Here is a 24314-nt window from a genome sequence, read left to right on the forward strand (position 1 = left end):
ACAAAAATTGCTGTCCAAAGAGTTGCTTTGAAGTACGGGAAGCAACATTTTGTTTCATCCAGGTTAAATTCTTGCAGCTGTTTAACTGCAGCTCAGCGTGTTTGAAAGGGCCAGAAACACACCCTTGTACGATCCTTCGCTCAGGTTGCATTGTGAAATATGCCTGTAGGTCTGGACTGACAGTGCTATATACGATATCCGTGATGCTGTCTAAATTAGGATTTATAGTGCTGGGTAGCACTAAAGAAAGCTGCTAATGTCATTGCATTGACATTGTTACTTTTAGGAACTGATTTCTGACCCCACAGTAGAGCTCCATCAGACTCATTTGCAAAGACAGTTTTGGATGCTTGTTTTGTGTTGTTCTGTTTTGGTTGCCCTTTGTTTTCCCCATTAAATGTTGCATTAATTAATGAGCCAATATTTAATTATTTACTTATCCAGTCCTACAGTCCTACTGCTCACTCTCAGTGCTTCTGGCCGACACTGATGTCGGGCCAGTCACGTAGGGTAGAACTGTCGGCTGCCAGCATGCCCACAGCTCTCCCTTCCTAGGGAGCATCCCTAGCGTGCTGACATTTCCTTGGAAACCACCGTCAGGGGCTCACGGGCCAGAAGCTCTTGCCGTTGTGTTATTGAGGCATGCAGCTTTTACCCACAACAGGGTCCAGCGTGGTGCCTTTGCCGTTTTGCAACCCTTTGGGGCCGCCCCTGTGCTCGGGTCGCCGCTGGGAGCTTTGCTGGTGTGAGCAGTGGTGAACGCTGCCGGTGCTGAGCTAAAGCACGCCGCGAGCAAAGCTGGGGCCGGCACCCTGCCCATATCCCCCAGCAGGGACACTGCGAGCTGGGGGTGTCCGCTCACGGATCCCCCATCTCCTGCCTCCCTTTCCCCCAGGCCACAGGGAACCTGAACGTGAACGGGCACTGACCCATCCCGTCTGCATGCCTGCGGCATCCGTTCCGGTAGGAGCTGCGTGGTTCCCAGGAGCCCCGTAGGGACATCCTCACTGGATGTGTGTGAGAGCTGGGAAGTTTCTGCCCTTGTGAGAGCTGGGAAGTTTCTGCCCTTGTGTTTCCTCTTTGCCGTCGGCACCACACGCGGTGCCGCTGGTCTCTGCGGCATCGTGCCGAAGTGGTATCAGCACTGCCGTCAGCCTTTCCTGAAAGGCAGGATACGCGAGGACATCATTCTAAATCAAATTGCAGGCACTTGGAATTGCAGGGTGTTGGGCTCTTCTCCGTGGCCCCATTAGCTGAATTAAACAGTGTTCTGCCGTGTAAAGTTTTATAGCTTCGCTAATCCTTTCTTGTTAAGGAAGGCCTTTGCTCTGAACTAAGGGACAGAAGTCTGTGTCGTTTGTAGCTTCCCATTTTATTTTTTTTTCTTAGAAATTCTTAGGGAATCATGAAGGAGCAAGGGATAGTTCCAGAGCTTATGTTTTAGGACACTGTCCTGTTTTACCTGCAGCACCAGCTCCTCACACGCCGTTTAAGGAGCAGTCCAGGGCACTCCATTACTCTAACCTAGGGACAAAACCAGGTCCCTGGCAGAAATACCTGCAAGTAAGGTTTTGACCCATTTGAGGTGTGTGCCATCCGTTTTATCCTAATTTCTGAATGAAAATATGGCCCAGAACTGAAGCAAACGCCCATGGCCTGAGTGCTTCTCCCTGCCAACGTCCTCCGTAAGTGCACGGGGACGCTGGCTGCGCGGCTGGCGCTGTGTGGTACATCAACGTCAGGTGCTGATGAAAAATGAAAACCAGAAAAATATTTTTCCTTTTCTCTCTTCCCATTCTACCACTGCTGAGTGTTTCTATATGAGTAATACTAAAGGCCATTTGGGACAAAAATGTGTGCTCCCCATTGGTAGTGTCCCTTTAGTTTCAAAACTCAAGGCAGGATGATCGGTGACAGTCACAGGCATGTTACCCGTGCTCTTTGAGGAAGCTGGCATGGGAGAGGCAAGTGCTGGAAATACGCTTGTTCTTTTCTTAGAATAACAAATATTCTCCTTGGTAGATACACTTCTGCTTCTCTTTTACACATCTCCCCCAGTGGGAATTAAGGAATTATATTTACTTTGTTCTTTTAAATATTTATCTTTTTTTTTTCTTTCTTTAATATGTGACATTTTTCCTCCAAACCACTTAGTGTTTTTATTTTTGGCAGGGTAAAACCCCGGCTTGACTGAAGCCTAAAGAAAACTGATCCACTTCGGTGGATTCAGAATTTCTCATCTAGAGTCAGCACCAGGGGGCTTGGGGGTTTTCATTTTTAAATCCAAATCTCCCCTGTTTATACCCTCTACATATCTGATACCGTGGTGTTTCCCCAATGTCTTCTTGTGCCTGTCCCCTGCGTCCCCGCTGCTCGAGCGAGTCCCCGCACGCACAGGTACGCGGGAGCCCTGCAGCAATGTGCTAGCGCCCGTTAGCAAGCTGCCATTAATTTTTAATCTCAAGATCTTCCCTTCAGTGTTGTCATTCCTCTTTGTTTATTTCGGCTTTTCTGTTTGTTTCCAAGTTTGGCTTCTGTCATTGTCTCACCCCGCTGAGCAGGGGCTCTCCTCGTGGCCGCAGCGCGGTGCTGGCAGAGCAGGTGCCCGCCGGCCGCCTGCCACGTTACCAGCGGGTTCAGTTCAGCCTTTTCTCTCCCGTAGAGCATCTCTTCGGCCCTTTATAGCCTTCTCGTCCAGATTAAGCCAGGGACACAGAATGGGGAGGACAGGAGGGGGCTGCAGAAGCTCACCCTCATCCCCCGGCTCTCACCACTCGCCCACGCCGCTCCCCACTGCGGTCTCACCGCCTGGCCCAGCCTGGCTTCAGAGCACAAATAACAGTCATGAGGTCAAAATGTCCAGACAAATATACCAACAGCACACTCAGACATCTCTTAAAATATCCCACTGTCAGGTCCTTGGATGGTCCTGTCCTCCCTGTACTACACTGCAGTTCTGTGCTCCATCTGCTCCCTACCTCAAAATCCTCTGGTTTGTCCTCTTAGATGGCTAGTCACATTAATTATTTGGCTAATTCATTATAACTTTGTAGATATTAATTTAAATAAGACAATTTCATGTCATTAAAGTCCAAACCGTCTTGGAGCTTGCACATGTTGCCTGGGGACTTTTCGGTAAATAAAGCGGTCTTTGGACTCTCATCCCCTGGCACACTCACATCTGATTTCGCGTGGCTTGGGAACATGCGGCACTAACCTACTTATTGCTTTTAGATACTTCATCTGCCTCGAGATTAGCCATGACATTTTCCTGAACTGCTGAGATACTTCTGGTAGTTTGGCCCTGGGTCGCTCAGCGGCGCGTTCCCGTCTGTCAGGAGGCACTCAGATACTTTGCTTTAATGGGCAATTTTCTGATGGTTATCCTTTTGAAATCTGCTGGAGTGCAAGGCTGAGGCTAAGGTCCGATTCCCTTTGCTCTTTATCATCTTCTCTTGGGTAGTGTTATTGAGAGCCTCGGATTGAATTTTCATCTCCTTACTGCTGATTTACAGCCTGAACAAAGATGCTATCACACTGATGTCTGTTTTTGAAAATTGCTTTTAAACCATGCAAAAGTAGAGAACAGTGCTTCCCCCCCCCCACCTTTTTTTTTTTTTCGTTTTTCTTTTCTTAACATTTCAGCATCAGCAAGACCAGCCGTCTTACTTTCCCGTTGTCTTCAGCAGGGTGCACGAGCGCTCGACAGCACCGGGAGGTGAAGCAGCTGCTGGTGCCCCAGCAGGGACTCCCTGGGGGACACCCGTGTAGCACCGGTTGGAGTTTTGCTGTGCTCTGCACGGGGTGAGCACACTGCTGTAGCGACTGCATCGCTGCCCAAGCCTTGTGCCTGGAGGAGAATCCCACGGACATGATCGTTTTTGATTACCACCCTGGTTTGGGATGTATCTGTTCCCCAGAAAGTAAATGTCCTTTTAGCAACACCGTAGTGACGGAGGGATGATTTCTTCCGTGGGCTTTGCAGAAGAGGAGAGCCCTGGGCATGGTCAAACCACGCCACTTCGGTGTGTGCCGACCTGGCAAGGTGGCAGCAGATCGCGGCTGTCTGCAGTGCAGCCGGGCTGGGTTACAGCAGCGGTGACAAAGGTTCAGCCTCTCCCCACATACTTAAAACAAGCATTTGTACCACTCTGTTCGGCTTGGTTATTACTTGAACTGGCCCAGTTCTTCCCTCTTGCCTTGCAGGGGCATTTGTGTCTTGGAGGAAAACTAAGAGCCAATGCTGCTCTGCTTTTATGCATGATTGAGGAGGAAGCTTTACTGAAAACTCACCTGTATTTAGTGGTGCCACTTTCTCCAGAAAACCAAATTAAAAAATCAAACCTGATTTAAAAAATTAAAAAAAAAAAAAAAAGACTAAAAAAAATCTGTGCTATTTTTCTGGGAAAATACTGTGTTAGCACAGCTAGAGAATTTCTGTCTGCTCTTTGAGGACTCCATGTAAATGAGCGTGTTGTCAAGAGCACGACTCATGGCTGATCTGCTAAAAAGGAATCAGTAATGTTGGGCAATCCCTAAATGCCGAATAAAGAGGGAGGATGTCAGGCAGAGCACGGCCCCTTCTCCTCGGCAGGGACCGAGGGCTTTGCCCAGGCTGCCCGGCGCCTGGCCAAGGGTCAGGCTGCACAGCCCTGCTGCTTGGGTCTAAAGGCTGTTGGTTTTCCAGAAGATGCTCTTTTCACAGGTGAAGCTACAGGAGCATTTTCACCATGAATATTTATTTCCCAGAGCCTGCACATCTTTCAGAAGGAAAAAAAAAATCAGTTTTTACAGTCAAAAAGAGCTACCTTTGATATTTGCCATCCTGAAAAACTTAAGATGCTAGTGAAAGAGAAACTTTTTTATTTTTTTAATATAATCCAACCAAGTCACTGTTTGGCACACAGCAGAAATGGCTTTTTAACAGAATTAAGAAGAAATGGGGGCCTTCAAAGATAAGTGAAGAGAGGTTAAACCCAGTAAAATGGAATATGTTTTCTGAAACGTTGCGTAGTTCAAAGAAAACCTAATCAAACTTCAAAACAGCTTCTTTAGCGCAGGAAAACATCAAGGCTTTTTTCCTCAACTGCAGAATTCGTGTCTGCACTAATCTAAATAATGTGTATGTGTCCAGCAATGAGGTCCCATTAAACCCTTTAACAAAGGGTATTTTTTCCCTCAATCAGTTTTGTGCCCCGTGAGACCACACGAGTGGCAGGGCCCTCTGGACACAGGAATGCACTTGCTGGAGTGGCTGGGGTTGGTATTTGGAAATTCAGCATGAAATATGCCGAAGGACTGTGGACAAAACATAGCTAAATTAAATACAGAGCTCGATCCAGGGCAGTCACCAGGTTGGTGGTTTCCTTGTAGGAAGGACGTGGCCATGGGCCCCCCTGCTGCGAGAAGCAAACCAGCCGTACGAGGGGCACACTGATTGCACTGAAACACACGGGTACAGAGGAGAAAATTACATCGCCTTCAGCCTGCCTTCTCCCCAAAGCCAACATGGAATTAATTGGTACAGGATTCTTTCTTTTTTAAGAGCAAAAGCTGAGGAAAAATATTTTTGTTTGATTTCAGTCAAAATTTGCTTTCCGTTTTCCATTAAAATCATAATCAATATCATAATCAAACTTATAACAACATTATTCACTTAATCCTTACAATGAATTATGTGCATCTCTTTTCCTTATTGCATCTTTTATCCTGCTCTGACTCCACTGCTGGCTTCTGTGGGGTGGTATCGTGGGGGGTGGAGACAGGAGGCGCCCCGAGAGCCCTCCGGCTGCGTTGCTCGCCCCGCAGAAAGCCCCGGGCTCCGCCGTGCCCCGACTGTGCCGCCCTTTGTCCCAGCAGCAGGGCAGGGTGCCAGATCTCGCTCTCCCTGAAGCCCTGCACAACGCTGATGGCATTTGCTGCTTCCCATAACGTGACCGTTTTCCTGTTTCCTTTCAGGTTGGATGTTGTGGTGCCAAAAAAGAAACAAAACTGTTTAAAATACCTTTTTTTTTTTTTTTAAGTATCAGAAAAAAAGGGTGGTAAAGATACTGCACTTGTGCTGAAGATTTCCCCCCAATGTAACAATATTGCCGTATAAAACCATTCCAAGCCTCTGACAGATTATGATTAATCAATGTAGGAGATTATCTCCATAGAGCAGAACTTTTTTGGCACTAAGAAGGTATTGATAAAACATCTTCAAGCCTGAGTGTGTCCCAGTATAGACAAGCCGTAAGAGCACGCACCATTAATGAGGCTGTGTTCTGTCCAAGTAAGGGATTTTATGTCCCTTCTGAAACCTTCAGACGATTTTTTACAGTTAGAACTGGAGAATTACTTTAAAAGTTGCATTTATGTATGAATATGCAGCGGAGTTGGCTAAATGCATGGTACCGGTGTTCCAGACTGCCAAAGTGACTGGGGTCAGCAACTCAAGGACAAGTTACACGCTTGAAACAGGCAGGGCACAGCGTGACACCGAAACGTGGCAAGGGAGAGGTAATAGAAAAAAAAAAAAGCAAGAGAGGGTTTAAGTTGGAGAGCCATGACCTAAAATCCTGTCTGAAGGCAGACTTCACCTCTGGATAATGCGCTTCGCTCTTCTTGAATAGAGCGCAGTCCTGAGCACTGCTGCAGCTCGGCTGTTTCAGAGGAGTAACAGACAGGTTAAATTAACTGAAATCCTCGAAGACCTTTCATCCACGCCATATCGCTGGCTTCCTCATGGCAGCAGGATGCAGCATCACTCTAACAGTCACCTGTTTTATTAAATCAGGAGCTCTCATCTCGGGGAGATGCTCCTGCCCATCATCCGGAGCACAAAATCCAAGCATAAACCGCCTGGTTTTGGAGCCCTGTTCCTTGAGTGCAGGGCGTTCCTTCCCGAGGCCAGGCGTAGCCGATCGTTTGCTCACAGGCAAGGTCCAGGGCTTTAGCTGAAAAAAAAATCAGTACCTGAGGATCCGTGCTTCTGGGGGGCTGGCTGTTGGCCCTCTGGGCCTGGCGGGGGCACCTGGGCCTCGCTGTGCTGCAGGCGAGCCACGTGAACACGTGCCGAGGCCTCTTCATTGTTGATATAAAATAGTATAGACATCTAATGTCGTCTTGCAAATTCACCTCGGTTCTGTTTCGCCGTAAAACAAAAGTGAGAATAATTTTGTGTGGAAGGGCAATGCAAAACACAGTGAAAAAAATACTGGTATGGTTACACCTCTTTCTGCATTAATTACACGGTGTAGCATGTAATATTATAATTACATTCAGCCAGTTAAATTCTGGGTCTGTGCAAGTCCCACTGAATAGACTGAAAATCCGTGGGGAGGCACTGTAACATCTTTCCTTTGCCACTTTTCCTTTTTGGGAGCCCCAGGTGCAGCAATGCCTTTGCATTTGGCTCATTCTCACTCAGGCTCATCTGGAATCACTTGCCTCTGTTTTAATCTCCAGGTCAACCCCTACCTTGTAATTCGTTTTCTAGGTGACTGGTCCTACCATTTTCTAACAGTACAATGACATCCAGTTCTTGCCAAGACTTTCTTTACAGATCTTTGAAGATGATGCAGGTTTATAAATGGAGAAGATTTGTTGCAACTCCATATTTTGAAAACATGTTAGCAGCTCATGGTCTCATTTCTGGAATCAGCTTTACTGATACCTGGTCTGAAAGTTGTGTTTCTTGAGTGGGCAGAACGTTATACAAGGTTGCTTTAACCTCATTGGGTTTGAAATCAATGATTTTGCATTTGCAAATGTTTTTTTTGTATTCTTGCTTTGTGAGCACACAGTTTCCTTTTGTGAGAGCTCCTGCACATACACAGAACTTATTTGGTGCTAATTGGCTACCAAGAAGGCTGTGCAATAATTCCAAACAATTTAACCAGTCCTGTTTCCTTCTGACTTCTGGGACCATATCGAAACCCAGAGTGGGACTGGAGTACCCAAGCTCCACTGCGTTGCATCGCACGCTCTGTGCTGCCAAGTCTTAGCCAGCAGTTCAGCCATGGTGTTAAAACTAATTCAATTAGGAGTGAAGGGGCATTAATGGAGTAATTACCGGGCTGCAATGCCCAAAGCAAGGGGAAGCCCTGTCTGCACACATGCCCTTGGGGAGTCCAGAGGTGGCCGTATTTTTGTCCTTGGCCATGGCAAGCGCAGCTCTGCTGTCTCTGTTGCTCTGGGGTGCAGCAGCTTGCCAAGCAGCGAGTCTTACGCAGGGGCCACGCATGAGCCAGTGCAAAGGTGCCCAAACCACTGCCAGACAGGACTGTTTCTTCCAAATCCTCCTCTCTTAGAAGGAATTAGTGTCCAAAACAGTGTCTGGAGCTAACTTGATCCACCCACTTCCTCTCTGCTTTAAAAGCAGACGGGCTTTGTGGTGTCAGATAAATGCGCCGTGATAGTATCACTTAGGTGCTCTTACAGAGATAGCAGTGATAGCGAGCTGGAACAGAGGTATGTTTGTTAACTGATGCCAGATTACACATGCAAGCCATTACATTATTTGCATTTTCATGCTTCTTTTTTTTTTTCGTGTCACTGTGTGCAGACGTGTTCATAACTGCTGTTCTACTGAGTTTTTTTCCTGCATGCAAATAGCTTATAATTTGCCAGGCCCGCTTACATCAAAGCTGCGGATGCCTGGATACAGCAGGGATGTGCAGGGCAGCAGCGACTGAGGGCAGAGGCACAAATTCAGCAGCGCTAGAAGCAGGCAGAGGCCGTCTCCATCTTGCAGACAAGTGCCTGTGCACAGCTGGGGAGCTGAGCACCCTCGGACCCATTTCTTCTGGGCTTTTGTACTGGTGGCTTTGTTACGATGGGCACAGGCGGGTGTGCTGCCTGCTGAGCTCCCCGCGTGCACCAGAGGTGTCCCAGGTGCTCTGCGGGTTGTGTGGGTGCTTTGCAGTTCTTGGCATTGGAAATAAGCACAGATACATACCATGGGCAGGATCCTTCGAGCTTGGGCAGAAAAGCTCTCAGTTTTGGTGAGCAGACATGAGTTTGAGGTAGGGCCTGGATGGGCTGAGCTCCGTTAGCAGCCGTGAGCTGTTAGATTTCAGGATGGAGAGAGCTGCCTTTTGGTATGGCAGAGTGAGTGGGTTGACTTACTGTTAGAATTAATTTATTTCCTCGTGAAGACATCCATACAAACTACCTCTAAATCCTCACTGTCTGTAGCACTGCTTCTCTAAGGAAGATTTGATTACAAGCTGACTATAAGTTATTAGCTTTCCAGTAAGTCTAAATGAATGTTACAGGCTATAAACTGACTGTATAAGTTATAATCTCTCATGTAAAGCTTAATGATGGTTGCAGTAACATTTTTATCTTTCTCAAGGACAGGAGAAAATTTCTTACTGTGTCACTGATTGCAATAGCCTCCTATCCCAGTTCCACGTCTCAAGTCAAACTGGCAGTGTGGTATTTTATTTCTGTTCCCCACCCAGTCTGTGTTTTCCAGCGTAGTCTGTTTTCCAGCATAGGAACAGTCATGGATGGTTGGGAACTTCAGGAAACAGTAGAAGACCATATGCCACTTTATATTCTTGCCTGTGTGGTCTTAAAATTCCTTCTGAAGTATCAGTGCCATTTAAAAAATTATTTGTCATTCATCTGCTGGGCACAGCAGGTATTTGATTTTAATTAAAGACCTTGGAGACCGTGGAGAATGTAACAGCGCTACTGAGCCCAGAGTGGCTCCGAAAAATGTGCAACAGGAAAGACAATTTCCAGAGCACACGGAGGATCGGTGTTGTTTTGTTTCCTGCTGAACTCGCTCCTGCTGGTGGGGAACGCGAATGAACAGGAGCTTTGCCAGCCCCCCGGCAGCACGTTGTGGCACTGCCCCAGAGCAACCCGCCCCGGGCAGGCTGAACAGCAGGCGTGCAGATAAGAAAGACAGTTCTCACTGTGCTCACAGGGGTTTTTGCCCATCTCCTGGTCCAAAGCCCATTAAAGGCAGTGGGTGCTGAGCCGGTGACTGCCTTCTTGACAATTAATTTCCCGACCCAGCTGAAGCAGGGTTGTGAAGTTTGGGATGTTTATTTCTCACAGGTCGGCAGTGTGGCAAGTGGTGCCAAACGTGACCTTTTACCAAAGGTGGCGAGGCGCTGTCGCTGGGTCTCCAGCATGCTTTTGCTGTCAGGTAGGAAGAGGCAAAAAACGACGTTAATTAATTACAATCTGAGGCCAAAGTCTCACCTTTAAGGAGCGGAGGGAGGGGCCATTGAGGTTCTCACAGTGGTGCGGATTTATTTATTTTTGATCCAAGACTTCCCTAGGGGAAGAAGAAGAGAAAGAAGTGAGTCACCCAAGAAGGGCAAGGAGGGTGAATGCAGCCGGGGGTTGCCCCATGGGACAGACTTCTGCCGGCACGTGCTGCTTGGTTTTAGGTGTGCTTCTGGGAGCTGCGGCTTGAAAGCTGCATTAGCTAGGCTGCCCAAAGAAGCAGGAAAACAGTGCAAGTCATTTTGCCAAGCAGCACTACCACTGCACCGAGTGTTTAGTCCCATGGGAAGAGAGGGGAGGTGCGGGAGAGCATCGTCCCCATGCTCATGGTGTTGGGAGCAGCGGGCACGTGGTCTTCTGTTCCTGCAGGAAGGAATTCCCCACAGCAGCAGCCTCACCCGCCTGCGTAGTGGGGATTATTTATTGCTAATGCTCTTCATTGGCTTTAGAACTACTCCACACTTAGATGCTCTTCAGGCCTCGCCTTCCTGCCCTCTCTGCCCCGTTCCTGTCAGACCAGCAGGTTTCTGTGTTAGTTTTCTCATACAAGGACAAATCCCTACTTCAGAGGTCAGCTGGAGCTGCAGGTACAGGTGGTAGCACCGAGACTCCCAGGCTCTGTATTTGCCTCCAAACAATACCTGTCCCTGGACGTGGCTCTTTAGGATGGCTAAGGGAAGGCCACATCTGTGCTTTTTGCCATCAATCCACAAGTTTTGGCCGTGCGATATCTCAGAGACGTTGTGCAGACAAAACTCTCTATGTAGTAGTACAAATGGAAAGATCTGAGGCTTTACAGAAGGTCCCAACTGAGAAATATTGTCCCCAGGTAAGTGATGTGAGGATGATGGTGGCTGCAAGCAGGGAAGAGGGCGTCTGTAGCTGCATCACTGGAGAAAGAAATCAGCCAAGCTTTTGGTTTTTAGCTTTAGGTTTTGGTTTTAGTTTTTAGTTTCATTAGGGAGAGACTGCCGTGGAAGAGAGGGATGTGAAGTGGTGTGACTTCTGGTGTGAAGCAGGTAGCGTATGAAATGCAGAATACAGAAGAAGACTGCAGAGGGAGCCTGTACATGGTGTGACAGAACAGAGGACCGCAGAAAGCCACAGCGGGGGCCGATCTGCAAAGCAGAATGGGCGCTCAGGAAGGGGGAAGTTGATTTTGTTAAAGCTGTCTTGAAATTTGAGGAGAAAAAGTGGAGGCAGCTGGTCACAGGCTGGTTTACATGTGACCTTGAATAGGAGGGGTTCCCACAGGGACTGAGGTGATTGGAAAATGTGTTTTCACTTCTAAGAGCAGTTTTGGGAAAAAAATAATGTATATATATATTTATATATCATAAAGAGACACTTTTCCAAATGTTGAAAGCCATTCCTTTGTGCTGTGCATCCTGAGCTGCTTGTGACTCAGGCACCTGTCGGGTTGGGATGGATGGGGACGGGCAGGAGGGGCAGTGGCAGTGGGAAATCCGAAATGGGGCTGTGGGGAGCGGGAGGGATGAGCCTGTGGTGGGGCACAAAGCAGCTGCAGGGGCTGCTGAGGGCGAGCAGGTCAGGAAGGTGAAGACGTATATTCCCTTTCATGTATGCAAATAATGAACAAAGTATCTCTTCTTTCTTATTGAAAATCCTTCATAAAATATATATCCTGCAATAAAACAGCACAGTAATGGGCAGCATTTTTCATAAACTTTGTTTCTTGTAGTGTTTTACACAGTTAAATATATTGTTTTGTTTAGGATTTATACTCTTCATGCATTTTAAAGATAGAAAGGTCTGGAGCTGAATTTGCCAGATGGGGAAGCATTTGTAAATCTCTGATTTTATTTTATTTTTCCCTAAACATTTATAGCTGCTGTTATAAAGTGCAAGACACCCTGATCATCGCTTATATTGAACTCCTTGTCATGTTAAGTTAAAGTGCATATGTGCTACCAATATGGAACAGAGATGGCAAAGATGCTGCATTCACAAACCGTCTAACGCCAAGCAAATTAGCAGAAATAGATATGAAGATAGGGGGAACATAAACAGACAACGCAAGGAAATGATTCCTTCAGTGCTGTCTGCGTGTCTACTAAAGCTGTCACTGCTACTGGTGCTGTGCCTGCACAGTTACTACTGTTTGTTTCTGCATGACAAGCCAGCATAAACACTAACCCGGCACTCTGAGACTCCATCTGGGGTATGTAGTCAGCTGCTATAATTAGGGAGAGAATGTCGTTGTTCATTTTATTGCCATTGCTTGAAATCAGTGGGTTGTGTTTGCATTCATTACAATTTAGATTTGCAATGCATGTTCTTGATTTCTTATTTTACTTTGGAAGGCATGTATTGGCAAGTGAAATAAAATAATTCGTTTGGGAGCTTATTTCATTTTTCTAAGGGATAAATGACCGAGTGAGGTGAAAACAGCCAGGGAAAGGTCTCCTGTGACCTGTCAAGGAATTTCTCTAGAAGGTACCAGCTCAGGACCCATGTAAGTGAGTGCATCAGTTCCCTTCTTAGGACAGCACTTTGGCTTTTGCTAAGATCTCAGTGATGCAGAGGGACGTAGCATGACTTCAGCAGTAAGCAGCGACAAAGAAGAGGCTTTTCTGTTCTCGTTTGTTTTCTATGAATCAGTTCCCTATTGTCTTCCATACTATTTTTGGCCTTATGCTAGCAGAGAGGTAGATAATATTTGAGATGTACTGCCTGGAGGAATTGAAATGCTGTGTGCAACAAGCTGCACAAGAAATGCTGGTGACTGCAAAAGGGCTCTGAGTGAGAGGGGCTGTTCCTGGGGAAGAGCTGTGCATTTGTTTGCCACGCTGGGACTGCTGACAGATGATGCTTGTTCCTCCTCCTGATCCAGCCTCGGATTCATTATGAAATAAGTAATTACTGAAACTAAGCATGTAACTTGATGACTCATATCCATCAGAAGTTAATGATGTTTTAACACTGTCTGTTACAGTAACTTCTTTAATATTGATTAGCTGCTGTCACCGAATCCATACATTAAAAAACATGCATGTCTTCTGCTGGTTTGGTCAGCGTGTATGTGTGCAGCTATTGCACATGGGTTGAAAAACTGAAGATTGTCTAGAAATATGGCTAAATGCATCAGTGCAGCTATGTTCTAGCGGTCTGCAACCTCTTCTGAATTAATGAGCTCCTGGGGAAATCCTGCTGTAACCCACACCGGGCTGGCAAGTAGGAGGAGGGGCCGAGGTCCCCTGGTTTGTTCAGCCCCGAGCAGAGCAGGCCGAGGGGAGGCCTCATGGCGGCCTGCAGCTCCCTCACGAGGGGAGCGGAGGGGCAGGCGCTGAGCTCTGCTCTCTGGGGACAGCGACAGGACCCGAGGGGACGGCATGGGGCTGGGACAGGGGAGGGTCAGGCTGGGGGTTAGGGAAAGGTTCTGCACCCAGAGGTGGTCGGGCACTGGGACAGGCCTCCCAGGGCACTGGTCACCGCACCGAGCCTGCCAGAGGTCAAGGAGTGTTTGGACAATGCTCTCAGACATGGGGTCTGATTTTTGGATGGTGCTGTGTGGAGCCAGGAGTGGGACTTGGTGATCCTTGTGACCCTGCGGGTCCCCTCCAAGTCGGGATATTCCATGGTTCTGTGACTCCAATCATTTCTGTGAGTCAAGCAGCAGTGCTTAGGGCTCTAAGTGATGATGGTGCTGGAGCTGCTGAGGTGTTTTTGCAGATTGCTTTGTGCCCTGTTCTCCAGCTCCGTCTCAGGGACGCTGCTGTTTGTCGTGGTGAGGATCCATGCTGCACTGCCCCCAGTACTGATGTGGCCTCAATAGAAGGTGGCTCAGATAACTGCTCAGTGCAGAGAGATACAGTCTGCAGGCAGCAAGTTTGTTTTCCCTATGAATATTCTAGTTTAAGTTTTCCCTAGATGGTTACCCATTATACGAAGAACACCTCAACTGAGTCAGTGCTCACACTCAATGCATCTTAGAAGTGAGTGTATTCTTGTCCCACCCAGATGTTTAGGAACAACTGCTCAGAAAGGGCCTTGAGATGTGTTCCTTTGTGCAACACTAATTAATCACAGTCACATCCTCAGATCAATACTTTTTGAGACCTGGTATCACATCTCCCTGAAGTCCCGTTTCAGACTTTCATACAATCTAATGCGTAGCAAGTTGTGGCCAAAGATATTATCCAGTGGCAGGGGACAGAGCAGGATACTGTCTTAGAAAGCCTGCCACCATCCATAGCTGCTGCCTGGAGGTGGCTCTGCAGGTAGGATATTCCCCTGGGTGCTATCTGCCTGGGATGAAGGAGAGATGCAATAACGCCCAGTAAAAAGCCATTTGGCCCCTTGAAAGTAGACACAAGAAGGAAAAACTGCTGTTCACCAGAAATAATCACAGCCCTCCACAGTGTTTCTGCACTTCGGAGGTTTCGGTAGGACTGGGATGCGCTCTTGAAATCCAGATGAAGGCGATGGTGAACAGGGTGCTGGGGCTTTTTTCTTCACCCTGTGCTAACCTGAGGAAGGAGGTGGCTAAAATCCTGACCCACCCAGTGCCCAGGAGGGCAGTTTGCTGTAACTGGTAACTGTCAGCTTCGTAGGCAGATGCATTCGGGTTGATGGAACAGCAGCAGCGAATGCAGCAGGATGTGTAATTGTGCTGGGTGGCCTCTGCCAGCGTGCTGGGGAGGAATTCACACTTCTTGTAGCCATGTAGCCTTCAAACACAAACAGTCGATCTGTTTGTGCATCGTTGTCTCACGCAGGTGCCAGCCCAGATGAGCAAAACCACACTCGGCATTACTGCTCCTTCCCCTGCTCCAGCCCTCTGCCATACACAGCCACAACCTGCTGTATTGTGCACATGCAACACACTCAGAAGGTAAAAAAAATAAAAGTTTTGTTAGTGGTGGGAAGGAAAACAAATATTATACTCTGCATTAAACTGTGCCGTGCCTCCTCTGCCTGGCAGAGCCCCAAGCATCACAGTTACTCGCACTCCAGCAGTGCGAGCACAGAGGGAGGGATTAATTAAAGCTAGTGCATGTTAATGGAGCTCTAAACCTGACTGCAGATTGCCTTAACAGACACAAAAAAGTGCAATGGCATAAACCTTCCTCCTTCGGGACCCCCAGGAACAGCGGGGCAGTGAGAGGCTGCCCTGCCCAGGGACGAGGCCCTCCTGGCTCTGCTGTGCAGAGCTCTCCTTAGGACCAAGGACGGTTCTCGCTGTTTTTCCCCAATATAACTCAATTGATGAAGATCTGGGGGTCCCTTCCTGGGCTGCAGGAGGCCAGTGTGCATCAAAATTGCATTCAGATGGTCAGTTTGTCACAGGTACGGCCAGTGAGCTGGAGCCTGGTGAGGTTTGGTCTCAGAGGCAGGCTGAGCCCTGCCTGCCTGTCCTGAAAAGTTGTAATAAATCCAGCTGCAAAGGCTGAAGGGAGCGAGGGGAGGGTGACTTCTGCTGCCCGTGCTTGAAAAGGGCAAATGATATGAGCCAGGCAAATGTTTCCTATACTCTGAACAAAACAAGGGCGGTTGCTTTTGGAAGTTCAGGCTGGTGTGACTGGAAGAAGAAGGGCAGATGGAGTTGGAGCTGGCAGCTCCAAGGGATGCCCAGATGGGCTATAAGCAGCAGCAACCCCACACTCTGCGTGCTTGAGACATCTCTGCTGTCAGGACATACATGATAGCCTCTGGCAAGCACAACCAGGGCTTGGAGCTGGCTGCTGAGCTAATCCATAATGCAGGTGGTTTCCTCTAGGTGACCTGCTGTCTCCACACACCCAAGTCATGCTGAGCCAGGGGCTGTTGCTAGCTCTGTCACACCCTTCATCATCACTTTATTTCTGTGGTGAGGGAGAATCTTTGCTGGATGACATCTGCTCTGGAAATGGAACAGTTGGATGGTGGTGGGTCTTGGTGACGTGAGCTCTTCCATGGCCAGGTACACTGCCTGCGTGCCTCGTAGCTCCTGCACCATCAAAAGCAACATCTGATTTCTGCACACGCTAAAACTCTGCCCAGCTTTCTTGTACTTCTGAAGTGTGCAAGTTAAGGACTTAATGTTGTGTTGTTAAATTTTCAGCATCTCCATTCACACCAGAAATCTCTTCTGTTAGGAGGGATTTAGAATAATGCAACTCTTCATGAGCCCTCATTATTTCTCAAAAGGTGACTATGTTGTTCAAGTGCCTGTATTGTGACAAGCGTCTAATTATGGATCCTTTTTGTAGACCCCCAGAGATGCCATTATGTCCACCTGCAGTAGAAGGGGGAAGATTATCATTTGCATTCAGCGTGAGGTTTTTTTCTATTATTTCCACTGCACATAAATAAGGAAAACAAATCTTACCAACCAGTGATCCTCTTTTCATTTATCTTACATTTCATTTTTGAAAGCAGCAGTTTAGCTTTGCTTCTTTTCCTTGGAGTATTGTTGCTTGCTACTTCAGCACTAACATATCTGCTCTAATCTGCTCTAATTGAATGTGCAGCCTCATTGGGCAATCTGGCTAAACTAGCTTGGCTAAAAGGGCCTTTCATCCTCTGGAAAGAAAGGCATGGCTGGAGAGGATAACACAGCCAAAGGTAAAAGATTACTCAGTAACCACAAGATATTGACAATCCTTTTCCTTTCTCTTTTCCCTTTTCTCAGTACCTTTCTGATGATTGAAGTTTTGAGACATCTAGGGCAAACGCTTCCCATCCATCTCTAATAATACCTTGTGTATTTTGGCATACACTCCTAATACCCGAATTTAAGGAGCTGAGTAGTGAATGCATACACCTTTCCTAGGTCTACATGAGCAGGCAACTCACATCTCCTGAGGCCATCCTGTGTCTTTCGTTGCATTTCATAATTACTTCCACTGGCAAAATCCCCACAGAAAAAGAACAGAGGTATGAGCTTTGGGATGTGGAAAGACCTCATTCTGCTTCTGGTTTTGTCTAATGCCAAGTCTCTTGTAGACCTTCATGGGAGGACACAATCTGCAAATGTTTCTGTTTTCCATGCTTCATCTCCTTTTTGCATTACTCAGGTGATAAAATGCCACATTTAACACAGCAGAACCTGGTTTGTGTTTGCCATGTCCTGTTCCCAACAGTGGTGCTCTCAAATCATAGAAAGTTCAAAGAAGGCAGAGCCATGCAGGACAAGGATGGACCTGTGCCATGAATGAGTCAGTTTTGACTTGGGGCTTTGATCCAGTTGTATCTGTCAGGACAAAAACTGGTGATTAATCAAGCTTCCTACAAGTCCAGCTGTTAAAACTTGTTTTGAGTCAATCCAAACTTTTTTTACTTTAAGAAACTGAAGCAACATTGTGGTGGTGGTGTGATGAGCTATAAAGAGATCAATGAAAAATGACTTAAAAAGCTAATGAGTGTCTCTCTGGAATGTGTGTGCTCTTTCACTTCTGAAACACGTTGTTCCTTTAGGCCAAATCCACTGAGAGTTCTGGGGTATGCTGTAACTGTGAATTTTAAGGAACCATTGTCCCCTCAAAGGTTTTTGGGGCAGCTCTAATTGCCCCTAACCCTACCAAGTCTTCTGGGAGCCTCTGTGGACTCCACTGACTTGCCTGTGCAGCGGTGCCCGGTGGTACAGGCTCAAGGATGGTGCCTGCAGCTCCAGCTGTGGCTCTAGCAAATCCTGTGTCTCTAACAGTTCCTGTGTTACATCTGCCACCCTGGTTAGACATCTCAGGTACCCCTGTGCACCTCAGATGCCACTACATGCCTATGGTTGGGCAACCAGATTGGGCACTCAGTGTCAGTTTTGCTGTTTTGCACAAATCACTCTTTATGGGACACCCTAGAGGCCACAAAGGTACTTTACCTGTGAAGGTGTCACTGGTATTCATGGGTTTAAAAGAAACTCAAATTTAATGAATTCAAATAATGTTTTGTCATATGTGTGGGGAATCGTGCTTAGGTTTTTCACCTTTATAAAGAAAGAAGGCTATAACAGTATTCGGTGAAATGCTCGTGGAACCAAGGATGCACTGTGAGATGTCATTTTCCCCTTTGTATCTGTTGTGCAGATTGGTACGTTCTGCTAAATAACAAACATAATGCTGTAAGTCTGCACATCTGCACTGTTACAAAAGATGGCTTATGTACATTTTCACTTGGGAGGTGGGAGAGGAGAAGATGCGATGAAGGCAGCAGTCGCTGGAAATATCCATCTTGTATTTCCCAGCTCACGGAAGTCATTCTGTATTATTTGTGCCAGGTACAGCAGCTGTCACTGAGTCTTTCCCTGCTCAGTGCAGTGCAGCCTGTTTTGATATCTCTATTTTAATCAGCTGGGCCATGAAAAATTAGTGCAGAGACGTGTTACATTGCTCCAGCTTGGCTTTGTTAGAAGCTCAGTGATTTTTTCCCCTTTCCTGCTCACACCTGGGCCAAGAATGCCATTGAGGAATCAGTCAATGATAAAGGCAAACCATTGCCATGAATCTTTTAAAAAAGAATAGAGGCTGATAATTCCAAAATATGTTTCTGGAAGAAGATGTTTAACAGAATGACTCAAAATGCAGGGAGATGAGGGCGGTTACAGGCCGGGTATCAACACTTGGCTCCAAAACTGCCTGTCTGATCATTTTGGTTTCTTTCTTTTCCCTTTTTTGTTGCTGTCTCCTGCAGGCAAAGCCTATGCCCCCGAGTTCTACTACGACACTTACAACCCCCTGTGGCAGAACAGACCCCGTGTTTACTCCTACAGCCTCCAGTGGACCCAGATGAACCCCGACGCTGTGGACCGCATCCTTGCCTATCGCCTAGGGATCAGGCAGGTGAGGAGAGAAATTGGTTCATGCGGGAAGTGCCTTTTGATGTGCTGACCTCTGTGAGGGCTGCCTGGCCTTATTTTACTTTATTCATTTTTGTTTATTTTATTTTACTTTATGTTATTTATTCATTTTCCTCCCTCTTTTCACGTTCTGTGAATCGGAGTTGTCTCTCCTCCTTCTGGAAGATCTGCTGCCGTCTTCCAGGAGTAGTCCTCTGCCGTGTGCAGATCCTGGAAACTAATTTGCGCGTTTCCAGTGTGAAACTCAGAGATTAAAAAGCAGTTCCTCAGGTTTGCAGAGGCTGCAGCTCAAGATACACTGGAAAGATTGCATAAAAGAAGCTTGCAATGAAATCAAACTTTTTTATCTTTATGTATCTATATATCTTATATTAGATCTTCCATGTAAATTAATACATACAGGAATAGCTGTAGCTTTGCTACCAAAACGTGTAGTGATCCTTGAGAACCGACATCTTCCTTGACCACATTAAAGCTGATCACAGATGGGTCTTTGTAGATTCGCTATGAACTTATCAGTGGGATTTGGCTCCCTTAAGGATGTGTGGGACCAACCTGCTTGCAGAGGAATTGATAGTCATCACCATTAATTCACCACTTCACAATTTTAAAAGAAAAATATCATCTCTTCTTTTAAAGTCATCACTACAAAGCTTGAGTTTTAATAGTCAATTAAATTGAAAGAACCAATTTGTGCATTGCTTAAACTCATTTACTAAATTGGAACACCTCTCCCTTACTCTGCTTCATGGGGCACCTAATGTTTGTTCACGCTTGCGCTTTCCTCCAGATAAGTCCATACAAAATCTCACAAGTCTATGCTCTGAAAAGCAAAAAATGTTGGTGCCATACCATTTATCCGTGATCCTGTCCAGGGTCTGTCCATGCGAAACTCTGCAGATATGCCAGACGCTGATGTTGCCAGCTTGATTTTGGGCATTGCTAGGCTTTCTCAATGAAAATATGCATTGTTTGAAATGATGCTTCTTGCTATGGATGCCTCCCTGGCCACCAAGCTCACCTCTGCATCGCCTGTTACCCACTGGGCTGCCAGCCTTTGGCAGAGCGAGGTGAGCACAGAGAGGAAGCCGTGCCGAGACGTGCTGTGCCGTGCCGTGCCGTGCCGTGCCATGTCACGCACGTCCCCAGCTCCCAGCCCGGGCCTGCTGCCATTAAATGAAGATGTTTCACTACACAGCTGGGACAATCCACCAGATATTGTTTGGGTCTTGTTTTGTACCCTCCTGTTGAGCTTGCCTTTCTTAAATAATACCTGAATTGATTGATTGAGAAAGTACACGTTTGGGTGTTCAATGCCTGAGATAATAGTCTGTGCGGGGAGAATAGAAAGCAGGGATTAAGACCAATTCTTGAAGATGTATACAGATATTGAAAATCTGAGTGCAGAACGTATTTTGTTATCCCACAGATCTCCTGCTGGGATGAGCTTAGCAAGCAGCAAACCAAATACCCAAGTTGAGCACATTGTTGATGCTGAGCGGATGGGGCTTTGCACGGTGCAGTGGTGGAGCTGGCTGGGACAGGTCCTGGAGCAGCTCTGACACCTGGCGGGTGCCGTCTCAGAGTCTGCTTCCGCCTGAATCTGACTCATTTGGAATGAAAATCAGTGACTTTTAATAAATATTTATGCAACTCTTTGCATCATTGGGTACAAATCAGTTCTGTTACTCCCGGTTCCCAAGAGGAATTATTAAATTTAAAAAAGAATTTGCTGAAGTAAAAAAAAAAATATATATATAATGAAATTAGTGACATTAGGTTTTTTAGCTTCTTCTTCTTTTTTTTTTTTTTTTTCCATTTCATTTTAACTTACTTTTAATTATCTATTTTTGGTGCTTAAAATTAGTAGTTACTTTAATTACCGCAACAATCCACTCTCAGGTTAATCAAAATATGTTCCTTTCCTCTGTCTGAAGCCACATTTAAAATTTGGGTAATTTAGAAACTAGTGAGCCATCCGGACACACGTCCATTACTGCAGTAATTCCTCCTAAAACACGGGTGATAATTAAAGTTGTTACCTCTTCTGACACCTGCCGCTACTTGTTACCAGCACATTGCCCTCTGAAACGTCTGCGTTTAGATAATTTATTTGAGTTAGCAGTGCATTTTTGACAGGGTTTTGCTATTCTTATTTGACTGCATTTCTAAATATTTTTATTTTCTAATGCATTGCAAACACTGCCGGTGGGCTACGTCAGGTTGGTGTGTTGGCGTCTGCTTGTGGTTAGCTGAATGGCATTGCCTTTATCTCATCAGTAAATTGTTTTTGTATTAAGAATGATAACATCTGAGTCCAAGCGCCTGTTTCTTTTTACCTGACTTGTATATCGCTGCTTCACTGAAGAAAGGATCCAGGCAGTATTTGGGGAATACTTGTAGGATCTGTGGGATTTTCGAGGGACTGGGATGGATGAGGTACAGAGCTGTGCTGTCTCCTGGCCAGTGGAGCCAGATGTGCTTGAGGGCCCCAGGCCCTATGAAAGCACACAGACAGCGGCTTTTACACTCACTCAACAAGGAAACTCTATGGCCGTTTAGTTGGTGCCTCATTTTTTAGCAGTTACTACGGTTGAGGTAAGGAGGATCAGAACCGTGCACGCCAGTCGGCGGCTGGATGCTGTGGCACCGCAGGTGGGGCAGATTCTGCAGCTCAGCGTCCTCAAAGCCAAGTAAAGCCCAGCACCGAGAGGCCACTGTCCATGGGCTGTGTCAACTGGAAAAGCAGACAAGAGCCTGTGCTTCTTAAAAAGTACTGTTACAGAAAGAATTCCCCAAATGCAACAACAGAAGACAAAAGAAAGCAAAGTGCTCTAAAATAATTGCTGCTCCTCCTGGATCCTCCCAGGAGGAGCATCCACCACACGCTGCCATGCCATCAGGACACACTCGACATAGAAACTGCCACTATCACTGTGTTTCGTGGGCAGTTTGTAGCTGTAAATAAAGACATGGGAGGAGACCTATAAAATTCTCTTAATGGAAGACATACAGGTACCTTAGCTCTGCACAGCTTGCCTGTCTTCCCCGCCTTGCTGGAGAGAGGCAAAGAGAACAAAATTATTTTCATCACATACCCTTCCCTGAGCTCAGCATGGCCCAGCTCCTTTGCTTCAGCTCTGTTCCCCTTGCTTTCTGCCCGTGTTGCACCTTTGGCACTGGAAGCTTCTCGCCAGTTTCTAGTTTCTGTTGCCAGCAAAATTTCTCAAAACTTTGCTCGTCTGAACTGGTCAAGGCAGAGACATCTCCACCTCTATAGTCCTGCTACATGCCAACCAGCAGAAATATCTTCCTGTTGTTATAATAAGCTACTAATTCCTAGCAGAACAATTTGTCTTTTTAATAAAGAAAGAACCTGGCTATGCCGTACTTCATTATCAGGCTTATTTGCCCTTTAAAATTTTAATTATTAAGCACATCCTTTGCATTGTTTTCTGCAACTGTCTGGCAAGTGCAAAAATGGATCTAAAGCACTCAGCATTGTATAAAAACTCTAATTTTCATAAAATGAAATTTTAAAATGTTAATGTTACAGACTTTGAGCTTTTTCCAGGCTGGCAGTGAAAGAGAACACATTCCTGAGCCTACAGGAGCACATCGTTCTAGTGCTTCAGAGCATCCCTAAAAATGTTCCCACTGGTGAAGGGGAAATTTGAACACAAATCTGAGCAGAAAAATAAGAGATGCATGGAGCATCAAAGCAGGTCCCTTTGAAATGCTCATTTATGATTACCGCAGTCTTGTATGAGAGTAGGTTGGAAATTGTGGATAGAGAAGGGCACGGTCAAGAGCAGTAGGTAAGAGCCTATGGTCACTTGTTGTCAAAGAACGTGGGCAATACATCTTGTGCTTGAAAATACAGATCTCACAGCAGAGGAAGAGCAAGTGAACGGAATTCATCTCAGCAATCCCGACTTAGTCATGGGGGGGTTTGAAGGTGATGGAGAGATGGGAGGGATAATCAAAAATCTTGGAATTACCTTGTAACTAGAAAAAGTTGAAATTGAGAGTTTGGGAAAATGATCTCACTTTACTGCATTGAAAAACCTCCAAAGAAATCAAACTTTGACTCCAGACTGCTCGCATGAAGTAGCTGCAGATTTCTCTCTGTTCCCAAGTCAAATTCACTCTGAGTGAATTACAATAAAAAGGGATGACGGCATAAACAAACCACCCACCTCACCTTCACTTGCATTTGAAACAAGCAAGTCTGGGAAGACTACTTCTTGTCAAGAAGCCTCCAGAAGCACTTTTTTTTTTTTTTTTTTTTTTTTAACTGTTACCTGCTCTACAGCTTCTTCCACAGGACCACGTCCATGCAGCAGTCACACAGTCTGGTTACTTTGAAGACCCCTGAAGGTCCCATCTGTCTGGTGCAGTCACCAAAATAAGTAGTAGTATATTAAAAATACAGGGATTTGGGCATCTTTGCATTCTGTGAGTACAGTGGCCAGCCACACAGCTGAGTGTGTGCAGTGGCTTAGGGCTCTGAGCTCCCTTTCTTCTTAGCGGTGCTCAGTAACCCAGCACAGCACAGCCCGCTGCACCTGTGGGACCGCTTCTCTTCTGATGGGGCTTTCTTTAATTTTCTTAATATCCCTGGAATAGGGCTACAAGGCTCCACCTCATCTGAGTCACCAGAACAGTGTTACACATTTCCGTCCGAGCCTGCATCCTGTCACATACCTTGTCACTAGCGGTAAAATACAGGCACGTCTCAGGCACAAGAAGATAATTTAATGGTAGGAAAGCACGACACGGAAGAAACTTGTTCAGCATTTTCAACAGAGGTTAAAGAAACGCCAAGGGAAACCGCAGTGCGAGCGCTAGGAAAGTTCTTTGAGAAAAGTACAGAGCTTGGTTTAATGCCAAATCAGGGAAACTAAGAAAGTCAAAATTGGGCGAGGATAGGTGCCATCAGGGGAAGAGGCAATCACAAGGAAAAATAAGTGTCATTTTTCTGCCTGTACAGTGAAAATGGAAATAGATGAATGGAAATCATGTATTTACTAAAATAACATACTTAGAATGAAAGCCACTTATGAGAAATTTATGTATTTTCGCAAACTCAAGGCCCCCACCTGATGGGTAATCGTTTTGCAAACGTTCCTTCTATCAGGATCGTGGTGCTGTCATCACGAAATCAATCTATTGCAGAGGGAAAGATGTTTGCAAGCTTGGTATTTTCTTTTGTTATGCTACAGAAAATTTACAGTAGCAGTACATCAAAATGTATATAAAAATTTGATTCCGAGCCATTCAAAAATAA

General features: G+C 46.2%; 1 protein-coding gene across 4 annotated transcripts in view; it reads left to right on the plus strand.

The window, feature by feature from the left end:
* The window catches only part of MDGA2 (MAM domain containing glycosylphosphatidylinositol anchor 2), a 324296-nt gene that overhangs the window by 256893 nt on the left and 43089 nt on the right, over positions 1–24314 (plus strand). For all 4 annotated transcript variants that reach the window (XM_080592726.1, XM_080592727.1, XM_080592728.1 and 1 more), the window contains one exon: positions 18859–19007. In XM_080592726.1, the coding sequence (XP_080448852.1) occupies positions 18859–19007 (149 nt within the window). The remainder of the gene's footprint in view (positions 1–18858; positions 19008–24314) is intronic.

Source organism: Anser brachyrhynchus, assembly GCF_964034855.1.
Source record: "Anser brachyrhynchus genome assembly, chromosome: 5".
Taxonomy (NCBI): Eukaryota; Metazoa; Chordata; class Aves; order Anseriformes; family Anatidae; genus Anser; species Anser brachyrhynchus.